The sequence below is a fragment of the Emydura macquarii genome, unplaced genomic scaffold (assembly GCF_026122565.2).
Source record: "Emydura macquarii macquarii isolate MOO-44397 ecotype Brisbane River unplaced genomic scaffold, CSIRO-AGI_Emac_v2 contig_968, whole genome shotgun sequence".
Classification (NCBI taxonomy): domain Eukaryota; kingdom Metazoa; phylum Chordata; order Testudines; family Chelidae; genus Emydura; species Emydura macquarii.
This window is the reverse complement of record NW_027131105.1, coordinates 16,869,406-16,881,886: the sequence shown is the minus strand read 5'-3', so window position 1 is coordinate 16,881,886 and position 12,481 is coordinate 16,869,406. Positions and strand designations below refer to the sequence as shown.

The 12,481-nt window shown below is 40.2% G+C and overlaps 1 protein-coding gene across 1 annotated transcript in view; it reads right to left on the bottom strand.

Annotated features, from left to right (window-relative positions):
• The window catches only part of FGD5 (FYVE, RhoGEF and PH domain containing 5), a 147,582-nt gene that overhangs the window by 59,633 nt on the left and 75,468 nt on the right, over positions 1 to 12,481 (bottom strand). Inside the window, exons 4-5 of the mRNA XM_067544345.1 lie at positions 10,826 to 10,884; positions 10,681 to 10,711 (exon numbers count right to left, since the gene is read on the bottom strand). Of these exons, the coding sequence (XP_067400446.1) occupies positions 10,681 to 10,711; positions 10,826 to 10,884 (90 nt within the window). The remainder of the gene's footprint in view (positions 1 to 10,680; positions 10,712 to 10,825; positions 10,885 to 12,481) is intronic.

The following is a 12,481-nucleotide window of genomic DNA, read 5'->3' as shown; positions in this document are numbered from 1 at the left end:
AGGGATACTGTATTCTCCTTCGCACCCTGTCAGATCATTGTGTAGTGTTGTTGTGCCCTGTTAACGGATGCTGTGTGTTCCTCTGGAGCGGTATTTCCTCTGCGTCCTTTACCTCTCCAACAGATCTGTTGTGAAGCTTAAGTAGTTGGAGCCTGCTTTTTACAGCCGTACTCACACCGAGTAGCACTTTACTTCTTAAGTAGTCCCATTGACTTCAGTGGGATGATTTGTGAGAAAAGGAAGAGTATCAAAAGTTGACTGTCTCTCTATACAAAGCTTTCTGAGCCCTGCAGATGAAAAGATGGTCTAGATACGCAATGTATTATTATTACTAATTATTAGTGTTAGTAGTAGGAGCTGTGATTTCTGATAACTTTTAGATGCCCTTTCTTTATCCTAACCACATGGGTTCACTATACTGGGCATAAAAACCCAATAAAGATTGGGAGAAATTTTTTCCTTGCCATCCTCCTCTGCCCCCATTTACTTTTTAAAAAATGACCGACCATTTGCTCACTTAGCAAGTCTGCACATCAAGTTCGCTCATTGGATGGGAGGAGATTCCCTTCAATAATAGGCTAAGTCTGCTTCCATGTCTGGCTGCAAACAGTCAGGTGCAGGAATTTCGCATATGTCAGTTTGCAAGTTTCATGCAGCTCATGCATGGTTGTGGTGCTTTTTCCTCCTCACACTTGTTCCTTCAATCCCAGTTGGCCTTAGAATGTTTAACCTTGCATTACCTCAATCAGATCAAGCAAAGTTGTCATCTCCGCTGTGCTAAGCAGGGGGGATGTGCCCAGGAGGCAAAACTATGTGGAGATACTAGTAGATTCTCAAGTGAACTTGAACAGCTACTTTGTCATTAGTGGGTGTATGTTCTGTCCTGAATTCTCACTTCTCCTTGAAAATAATACAGCCTAGAGCAATTCTGCACAGGATTCCTGATACTGTCTGCTTGTCTCATGCACAGACAGAGTAAATTAGGTTAGATTAGAAAGAAATTGGATGGACTAAAGTGAAGAGAGGGTAAAAGAAAGAGAGATGGTAGTTTGAAGATGCAGCTAAAAACAAAAGTGATTTTACATCCCTGTTGTCAAAGTTAGTCAGAGAATGATTAATTGATTCATAGATTTCATGTTCAGAAGTACCACTATGATCATCTAGTCTGATCGCCCGTGTAATACAAGCCATAGAACATCCACAAAGTAATTCCTATGGCAGATCTTTTAGAAAAACATCCAATCTTGATTTAAAAATTGCCAGTGATGGAGAATCCACCACAACCCTTGGTAAATTGCTCCAGCGGTTAATTGCTCTCACTTAAAAATTTATGCCTTATTTCCAGTTTTAATTTATCTAGCTTCTACTTCCAGTCATTGGATTGTGTTATAGTTTTCTCTGCTAGATTGAAGAGCCCATATCAAATATTTGTTCCCCATGTAAGTACTTACAGACTGTGATCAAGTCACCTCTTAACCTTCTTTTTGTTAAGCAAAATAGAACAAGCTCCTTGTATTTTCCATAAACCCATGTTGATTGGCATTAATTATATTACCCTCCGTTAATTCTTTAGTAATCAAGTCCTGTATCCGCTGCTTCATTATCTTTCCTGGGATCAATGTCAGACTGACAAGCCTATAATTACCCGGGTCATCCCATTTACTCTTTTTAAATATTGATACATTAGCTTTCTTCATGTCTTCTGAAATTCTTCAGTGTTCTAAGACTTATTGAAAATCAACATTTAACAGTCCAGCAAGCTTCTCAGCCTGCTCTTTTAAGACTCTTTGATGCAAGTTATCCCAACCTGCTAATTTAAAAACATCTAACTTTAGTAGCTGCTGTTTAACATCCTCCTAAGATACTAGTGGAATGGAAAGAGTGTTATCATATGACATGACTTCACCGTCTGTTTTTACCCTAATACGGAACAGAAATATTTATTTAACAATTCTCTTTTCTGCATTATTATTAATTCTACCATTTCTATCTAATAATATGCCAGTACCATTGTTAGGATTCTTTTTGTTCCTAATATATTAAAAAACCCTCCTTCTTATTGTCCTTAACTCTGCTGGCCACATCTCTCTGTGTTCTTTTGCTTCCCATATCAATTTTATACAATTCCTGCCTTCTGATTTATATTTGTTACTATCAAATTCCCCTTTCTTACATTTATTATGTATTTTTTTAAAATGTTCTTATAGTTGTCTTCACTTCCCCTCTAAACCAAGTCTTTTTTTTAACCAATATAGTCTTCTTCCTTGATTGTGAGATTGTGGCTTTTTGGTCATCTAGTAAGGTGTTCTTAAACAATTCCCAATTATCATTCACATTTTTCTGATTAAATTCTTCTTCCCAGCTGATTTGGCCCCTAAGAGTTTTTAGCTTTGGAAACTGGCCCTTTTATAGCACTATATATATATATTACTGGTCTGGATTTTATTCTATTTGCACATTAAGTCATGACCACTTGTACCTAAGTTACCATTAGTTTTTAGAGAGACAAGGTGGGTGAGATAATATTGTTTATTGGACCAACTCCTGTTGCTGAAAGAGACATGCTTTCAAGCTTACAGGGAGCTCTTCTTCAGGTCTGGGAAAGTCACTTTTTCCAGACTTAAAGGAGAGCTCTGTGTAAGCCCCAAAGCACGTCTCTTTCACTAACAGAAGTTGGACCACTAAAAGATACATTATCTCACCCACCTTGTCTCTCTAACATCATGGGACCAACAGGCCTACAACAACACTGCAACTTATTTTTAGTTCTCTGATCAGTTCTACTTTATCTGTGAAGACTAGGTCTAATATAGAATTCCCCCATGTTGATTGCAACACTTTCTGAGTTGGGAAATTGTCATCTATAATATTTAGAAATTCCAGGGATGTTTTAGGACTGGCCGCATGAGCCCTCCAGCATACGTCACTTAAATTGAAGTCCCCCATGATTACGCTTTTCCTCCCTACACATTACAGATAGGTGTGTAAAGATCCTGTTCCCTAGTGTGATTTGGTGGTCTCTAGCAGACACCAGCTAATACCCCATCTTGTGCTTTATCTGTTAGGACATTAATCCATAAGCACTCAAGATCATTTTTTTCGAAGTTATCAGGGACTCAGAAACAGGTAATGACATTTTTGACATAGAGAGCCAGTCCCTTTCCCCTCTGGCCCACTTGATCCTTCCTAAATAGGTTATAACCTATAAACAATCAGTTAATGTTGCATCATCATCTTATTAATTATTATTATTATTATTTCTTCTGGCAGAGCCCATAATGTTCAAGGTACTATTGAGTCATAATGGAAGTTATGATCCTTGCCATGATGAAAGTAACTGAAGGTAGAATGTGGCCTGTGGAATCCTATTACTGGTAGTGATGCACAAACCAGGAAAAAACAGCAACTTGACTTTCAGATCCCAGAATGTGGTTGTTGTGCTGGCAATTAGAAAAAAAAAAACCATCTTCTTGTTTATAAAAAGAGTATATCTGATGTGGAGCTATTGAGAGAAAATAAATGTGGCCACAATGCCATTTTTGCAGTCACTTTTTGGCATAAAACAGCACTTTAAGTAATGACACAACTTGGTTTAAAATCTTCCCTCAGCTGGGGCAAATCAGTGTAACTCCATTTACTTAAAGGGAACTACATGAATCAGATCACATCAGATCCTTAAGTGGTATAAATTGACACAGCTTTATTAATTTCTATTAAAATGAAGCTATGCTGATTTACACTAGCTGAGGATCTGGTCCTGTAAGCCATTATGGCTTGGTCAATATCCCCTCCCTCTTCCTGTATTCCTACTTGAAGTATAGATTCAGTTAGTTGATAAGAAACATTCTAGGGGAAGCAAGCCCAATAGAATTTCACCTAGAGCATTTCAACAAGTCTCAAGGACTATTTTGGTTCAGGATGAGATTTTTGAGCTTTCAAATAAAGAAGGAAACTTTAAAAAAATAACAATAACAGAGAAACTGAGGGAGTGGGACTCAACTGACCGGATACATTAATGGAAAACCTCAGCTGTTTTTCAGGACTCTGTTCCCAGGTGGAGACATTAATATTTCAGCTGGAGAAAACATGTCTGTACACAGAGTATTTATCCTGATCCCAGCAAAACTCCTGTCCAGTTCTCAGACTTCTATACTTTTCAGTTGATAAAGACCTATATATTAATGGAAATCACCTTGTGTGTTTATGTAGAGTTTTCATTGTCCTAAAACCCCAAACTGATTATGTACATGATATATACAAATACTGGGAGGCCAGTAGTTTCAGCCCATTGGGGAGGTATGAGAGATGGTGGGAGAGTATAATCGTAGGGAGGCCCCAACATTTGTACAGTCAAAGTCTGCATTGTTCATAACAATTTACATAGAATGGAGCAAACTTCTAAGCCACCCTCTCTAATATGGCGGAGTGGCCGAGAGAGACTACATGTTTCAGGATGCAATGCTTCAGTCTTCTCTGAGTGTCAAAGCATTACGTGCTAGGGGGACCTGTTATCTCTGATTTCTGCACCTCCATATTAAAGCTGAAGGCAGCCATGGGCTGCGTTATAATGCTCTGTGTTTGCCTTGCGTGTGGCTCTTTGGGGCATCTTCATTATCACCTCTAATTAAGGCATCCCTCCATCTTACATAAAGAATTTCTCCCTGGGTAGCAAGAAGTTGTACAGAAGTGGCACCTCTAATTAAAAAGTGGCACATCTACGGTGGCAGAGTGAGTGGCCCACACACTGCACTGAACAGTGATCTTCCCAAATTTCTCATTACCGAGCCCCGCACAAACAATGCCAGATGAACGGCAGGAAATTCTGACTATCGCAGCAGACACAATTAGTCTCTTATCCTGCTATTGCTGGGTACAATCTAGGTCAGGGGCCCTGACCTCAGCGTGCATACAGACACAAACAAATCCAAAACACTGCAAGTGAGTTTAAGAACTGGCAAACTGAAGTGTGCACGTTTTGAATACTGTATCAGTAGGGCTTGTTACAAGGAACTTGACCCTATGCCAAGCATAATTTTTTCCCTTTTAAGAGATATACAAAATGGTCTGACAGCCATTTTGGCTCAGTGTTCCCACTGCAAAATCACTCTAGCCCAGTTATTTTCCCACTGCAGATGAAGAGAATGATGAATAAATAAATATGGAAAATAAATCCAGCTTAATGGAATTGAGGACAAGCTATTGTTCTCTGACACAATTTGTCTTTAGGCTTTTGTCAAGCGTTTCAGACAGTGTAACAGCCAAACTAGCTCTTCATTTAGCCAGGCTTCCCCATTCACTAAAGCATTTCATTAAGAAAATAATCACTTGATTGGTCCAATCAAACTTTGAACAGTATCCAAGGAATCCCAGCAGAAATAAAAATATGTCTCAGCCAGTCACTCACCAGATGATCTCTTCCAACCTTTTCCATTTAATTTGTGATTAAGATATCATTGGTAAAGCCAAAAATAAATACTACACTTACTGTAGGTCCTAACATAAAAGTGTGCTGAGAGTAGAGAGAAGATTGCATGCTATGTTATCTAATCTGCCTGACTAGTCTTTCCATGATGCCCATATAAGTAGCACCTGAATAGATACAGTGTACTGTAAAGAAAGACTGCACTATATTTGATTGTGTATAGTCACAGCTCCATTTGTGTCAATGAATTAAATCAAGTGCTGCTTATTTTCTTGTGCATGCAAGGATGTTAGTAAGACAGTGCTACCTCAGAGGAGTTCTGGAAGTTAAGCTCAATCAGCAAGATGAACTTTTAAGGTAAGCCATATTTAGACCTTGAAAGCTCAGGTATGCTACTTTTTCAAGTAAGCAGCTGGTCCATGTTGGGATATATTTGCTCTCAGTTGTTTTCTCAGTGTTACTTCTCTATTACTAGCGTTGGAGAAGCTCTGGTGTCCAGCCCAAGTCTGGGTTCCCGGCTTATTGGAGCCTGGCATATTTTGCATCTATTAGTACACTGCCCTTTGTGCAATCTGCTCCATTCTGTGCAACTTTTTGCTACCCAGGGAGAAATTCTTTATGTAAGATGGAGGGATGCCTTTAGCAAACCTTGGACGTATGTGAAAATGAGAGATGGGTCCAAACTGCAACAGAAGATCCAAACCACCTCGAATGTTGATGAAACTCAAATCTGTATTTTAATACGAGTGTAGAAGTTCTGATCCATCTTTGTGAAAAGGACCCGAACTAGAACAGAGGATCAGATATCCTTAAACTTTGGGGAATTTAGGATCTCAGTTCGTCAGTGCAGATCAATCTCTTGGGATAATTTCATCGACTCCTTTATTTGAAGACATAAGTGATCATAATTTCATTGGGAATTTTGCACACACATTGGAGCGAAGGGTGAATTCAGGCTAATTATGGCCTAGATTTAAAAAAAAAAAAAAAGTGCGGGAGAAGCAATCCTGGAAGTGGAGAAGAAATCAAATCAGATGCAGGAAAAGAGTGCCCCATTACCAAGAATTTGGGGGCATCTTTGGAAGGCAAGGTCCAGTCTGCCTGATTTCTTCAACCTGTCTGAGTCCTGGAAAGAACATGTCCCAGAGAACTGCATTACTTTAGAGTAGGGCAAATAACAGCTAAACCTCCAGATTATTATCACTACTACCACGCCAACTGATACAGAGCTTCTGAGCTAACACAATGTTTCCACTCTTTCAGTTCAATAGCAGAGTGGGTGTATGGAAATGTCATCATCTTGGCAATCAATCAAACTATTAAAGTCTCTGCTGAAAGGCCAAACAGATTCTGTTATGCTGAACCAATAGCTGCTCCAGCCGAGGCTGCAAATGAGATGGAAAATGCATCTCCTGCTGCAGTCTTAAGAAAAGACTTCTCCTCCCCCCCTCAAAACCAGGCAGGGTGTGGTTTAGTTCTCAGTCTTTATTATTGAGATGTGGGTTTGTAAATGAAGACGAGACATTAAAATAGCACTTTCAAAAGGTTTTGTTGAGAGAGAGATGATAATAAAAAAGAAATAATAGTTTGTCCAAGCTGAGTTTCCCTGAGGGACACCCTCCATGCCACTTTTGTGGTGGTTAAGGAATGACTGCTTTTCTTGGGACATTTGTGTGAGTTTGGGGTGCACAATGAGGTATTTGTGCCAGCTTCAGTTCTGCAATATGGTAGTTACACCAACCTGGGGTGCAAGGATTTTATATTTTATATTTGTACAGGCATCCCCAATACTATGCAAATACACACAGCAGCTTCTTTATTAATTATTAATAATTAATCATTTGTATTACAAGAGCATCTGGACCCAATCTGGTCTGAGGTCTGAGGACAGTACACTCATGCAATAAAAAAGACAGTCTCTTCTCCCAAGAGCTTACAATTTCAGCATATGACGAGAGACAACAGGTGGATACAACAAATAAATGGCAGTGGAGGATGACAAGATAATAATGACGCGATCATGTTTAGTATAACAAGCAGCAGTCACAGCATATTGACTGCCATAGTGATGTGGTGGCCAGCAACGGTACCAGTTGCTGCCACGTGTGATGAAGTTTGCTTGTGACATAGGCACATGTGCAGTAAGGGTGGGAATGAAGCCACCAAACTCATGTCACAAGGACTTTCAATCCCTGGTAACCGGAAGAGGATTTGAACCATTGACCAAGAGGTGAAAGAATCTCCCCTCTCCAGTTTTCTGATGAATCCATCCCTCTCGTGATGTTATTTCCAAGGAACTATTTACACCTTATCCCTTCACAACAAGTGGAAAAGTTAATGAATAGAAACAATCAAGATTAATCTGATAAAAACAAATTTGCTGATTGTTTCTGCAGACAACAATCTACCAGGGTCTTTGTGCTCTTTCAGGAACTGTATATATCTGGTGAGATGGAGGGGCATATTTCCAGCATGGAAACATGTTCTACCTAAAGTTGTGCAGGTAGAACCGTACCTTTAAAATGGCCTCTGACTGGGATGAGGAACGTGGAAGTGTAGAAACTGGAATTGGTTAGGAGAGGAGTGCACAGGCAACATTAATTCTGGTATTTTCTAACTTTTGAGTGCTTGACTTTGCAACCCTAATGTTCTCTTAACATTAGTAACATTGGTTTTATTAAAATGAAATACTGCTAACAAAACAAACCCACTTGAAGCTCAAGCTTCTCAGCCCCCCAGAGATGAACCCCAGCTGCAAGGTTCAAGACCAAAGTTTGGGATTGTTTGGATCCTGAGGTTTGTTTCACTAAAGAAATGGAAAGGATGCAGGAAGAAAGAGAGCTGTGAAATATGGATCTAGAGTCCTTCAGAGTTTGGGGTGTTCAAATGCAAGGGATTGGCTTGGGCCCATCTCTCCTTTTAAATTGAAATTTAAAATTCTTCCTTTAAAGGCCAAAGGGAAACACACAGAATGAATCCCCCAGAATCTCACAACTGTGCTGCTTCCTCCAGAAATGAATGAATAAATGAATGGCAGGGAAGATAATGGAATCCCTAGCTGAAGATCATTTAGTGAAACATTCAGTTACAGACCCAAACACTTTCACTGAAAGCAAAACACCAACTGTTCCACATGAAATTGATGACTAACAAGAACACAGAGAATCACCAAACATAGTAACATAGCTATCACAGGTATCCTTTCCCTGCTCTAATGAGTCTAACCGGCTGAGCCTAGCCATATGTTTTAATCATCATGAAATCTGGGCCGATTTCCCTTCCGTCTTACATTTCAATATTGGCTAACAAACCTACAGTTAATGCTACCCAGTTTCTGCAATACACATTGGCTATGTGGAAACTATACTACTTCCCCCATGGGATACCAGTGAATTGTTTACATTTTGGGGTCAGACCAGGAAAGCCCTCTTTGTTTTCATTCACTTGTGTCTTCAAGCCAACTTTGTGGCGCTAAGTAGATAAAATTAGTGTCAAAGCAGAGTTTTCCCGTAACTAGCCTATAAGCTGTAATTTTTATGGGAGTTCTTTCTATTATGGATTACCAGCATTTTAGGATTGTTTCCAGCTGGAATGGAGTGGCACGCGGTCTCACACACAAATGTTTCTAAGTTAAAACCTTTTAGCACAGGCATAAACACAAGAGCCCTATTCCCTGGATACAGCTGTCAGCTTGGAAGTGAGAGCAAAAAAGACATTTCCTGTTCTTTCCAAATGGTTTTCCCAGGCAGTAAATGGGGCTGCTGTTATAACACCCAAATAATTTATTTGCACCTCACCCCCAGAATCAAACACATGGTAGAATTTGGAGCTATCTAGTTTCCAGCTGAGGTGAGCTTTAGCATGACTCCTACCAGTTTAGCCAATGGGAAGCTCCCGTTTGGGTTACCTCACAGAGTTGTTCCCTGAGACCATGAAGCTCCTCATGCAAGTCCCAGCTGCAGTAGCATGGAGGCTACACACCCACAAGCCATGCCTAGGTAGGGAATTCTATAAAAAAATGTACTCCCACCAGTTTGCTGAATTGGGGTCAGTACTGGTGGGAGCCCCAGTGTAGACAAAACTGGCAGCAGGAGCGGTTTTTACAAACGTGTCCAACGACTGGGGACTCCACTAGCTGGTGAAGTCTCTTTTAATGACTGGCTACCAGTTGGCAGGTTCAGCAATCTCCATTCTGTTTGTTCAAAAGCAATTGTCTGCAAGGTGTTCATCATACTGGAGCCCACTGTCCTGCTGGCTACTGCCCAAGCTTGGAAAAGGCTTTTCAACTTGGGCAACTGGCCTGAGAGAGGCACAAGGAGGAGGCAGAAATGCCCTGTTTATTTCCATGTTTTGTTCTTCATGAGAGACAATCCCCACTGTTGAGGGTCAGGGAATCTTCCAAGGACACCTCATTGCTCTCTTTTGCAATGTCAGAGCGTTTATTCCTCAGCAGTGGCAGGGGAGCTCTGTTCTGTCCTCTTCTGCCTCCCAAACGCAGCCATGCACTTTTGAAATGAGATCCATTAAGCTGTGGCATCGTCTCTAGGGAAGCAGTGTGGAAGCTCCATTGATTGGCACACTTAGAACCAGTATGGACAAAGCATTAGAGGACCTAGGAAACAGGTTGCACTGGCCAGGACATGAACGGGCTGATTTATTAGGTCTTTTCTGTCCCTAATCTCTCTGATTCTATGAGCAAAACCCAAGCACTGCCCACCCTGCTTGCTCTCTACTAGCTCTCTCTGGCTTGGTGTGGGCCTAGCCAGGCCCATAGTATGATTGACTGTGCCCCAAACAGAAAACAAAACTTAATGTGAGCAAAATGCATCCACTCAAACAAGAACCAAAAGCTAGTTCACCTGGACCCTCTGCAAGTCGTCTTCACCTATACTTCTTTCTTCTAAGATAGAACGCTCATCTCTATATCTCAGTCACAGTCTCCTTCTCTGAATTACTCTCCTATCTTCTCCCTATGAAATGTTATTCTTCAAAGAGAAATACGCTCCTCAAATAAAAGCCTGGTGAAGTTTGTTGCCCATAGTTTTTTCTTATGGATGAGAAACTCCAGACTTTTGGCACATACAGAAAGGGTAGTTTATCAGAAGACAGATTTCTTTGCAATGCCTCAGCGAGCACCTTTTCACTGTAAGCCACTCCTAATAGAATTTACCTCAGTCTTTTCAATGCTTTTTCTGTCTCCTAAATTACAGCTAAGTAAGAGGGCAATTAGGTTTCAACAATTAAAATGATTTACTTACTGCATGTAACAGCCGGAGCATCTCCACATATCTGTGGAAAGAGACAGAATTGTATTAATTACCATCCAGCTATCCTTGAATGAATCAGGGTGGAATGTGCAGCTTCCTTTACAAGATTACAGCCAGATTTTAACAGTGAACTCACACTTTCTCTGAAGACACCAGCTCCTGGGCGATGAGGTAAGCTCTGGACTGTCCTTCTTTCTGTCAAAAAGAAAACCACAGGTGTTAAGAAATCTCCCATCCCAAAACAGAAAACAGTAAGGGCCAAAGAATGCCCTCCATCTACATGATCCTTGCATCTGAGGCAGGGACTGTCTTTTTATTCTAAGTTTGTACACTGTCTAGCAGAATGGGGTCCTGATCCACAATCGCAGCTCCTAGCTGCTACTGCAATACAAATAAATAAATACATAAACAATGAATCAATCAATATACCACCTGGCATAGGGTCATGCTCTCAAGGTTCAAGAAGTTGTTTTTGTGGCTATGGGCTGAATCCTGACCCTGCTGAAGTCAGAGAGAAAATTCCCATTGATTTCAACAGGGCAAAAATTTAGCAGAAAGAAAGGCAGACAGATCGATTTTAGCTCTAGGAGGGTAATTTCATAACTGCAGGAGACAATTTGTTTAGGCCACTCATTTGCAAGAATTTTTTTTTGAGAGTTATATTCCAAACTGTTCCCCCTGCAGTGCAAGCTATGGAAGCAAACAAGTTCAAAGGGCTTTATTGCATGCTAAGCAAATTGATTAAATTAAACTGCGATAAAATATATCCTGAAAGCAAACAGTGCAGTATTAAAGCAAATAACATCATTTTGAGATCACAGTGGAATGCACTTAATTGGCAGAGATCTCAGAGGACAGAAATCTGCCAAAGAAGTAATGACAGTGGTTCTCCAAGGCTCAGGAGGCTAATTCTGATGCTTTGCTCTGGTTTCATGAATCATTTGTTTTTAATCTATTTATTTAGGAAATTTTTAACAGGTTTACAAATCTTGCCATGTAGATATCAGAGATAAAATGCTAATCATTACAAGAGTGAGCTTTTGTCTAGAGAAACGTTGTTTAGTGATATAATCATCAGATCTCTCTGTTTAACAGCTTGTTGCCATATTACAGAGTGAGCCTCTTTACCAAAGTAAGAAATGGACAAAGCATTGAAACCTTTATTGAGAAAGAAATCTTACATTAAAGTAAGTCTGACTTATAGAGCAATTATAATAAAGCAAGAAAGCAGCCTTCAGTGAGCAAGAGGATTCACAACATGCCGTTTATTCTGAACAAGCAGGAGGCAGCATCCAGTGTATTGTTTAAAGGGACCAGGTGTGTCATTAATTCATTGCTTAAAAAGCCTCTTTTAAACTGTCTACAGTCAAACAGCTGGGAGATGCTGAACTATAGTGCACCAAGATGGTTATTGTAATTCCGGTGGCAGCCAGAAATGGTGTCCTTCATCACCACCAATTCTGGATGAGAATTGCTTGGGTTGTTAGGGATCGTGGTGCAATCATTTAATTCAGAACCTCAGTGAAGAGCACGTGTAAGGCCCTGAATCAAAATCTCAGATTCAAAATCCATCAGCCTTTCCTAAAGTTTGCTTGGCAGCTCAGGTTCATCTCCAGTGTTTAAATACTGTACTAATGGAATCTGAATAGTAATTCCCCAAATTCCTCAAGCTTTTTGCATCTCTGGACAAATAATCCTGTGACATCAGGACTTTTTTACCCAATGTTTCTGCTGTTTCCTGCTTCCAGTCAGGCTGGAAATAAGAAAAGTTGAAAACAGCTTAGGGAAGATT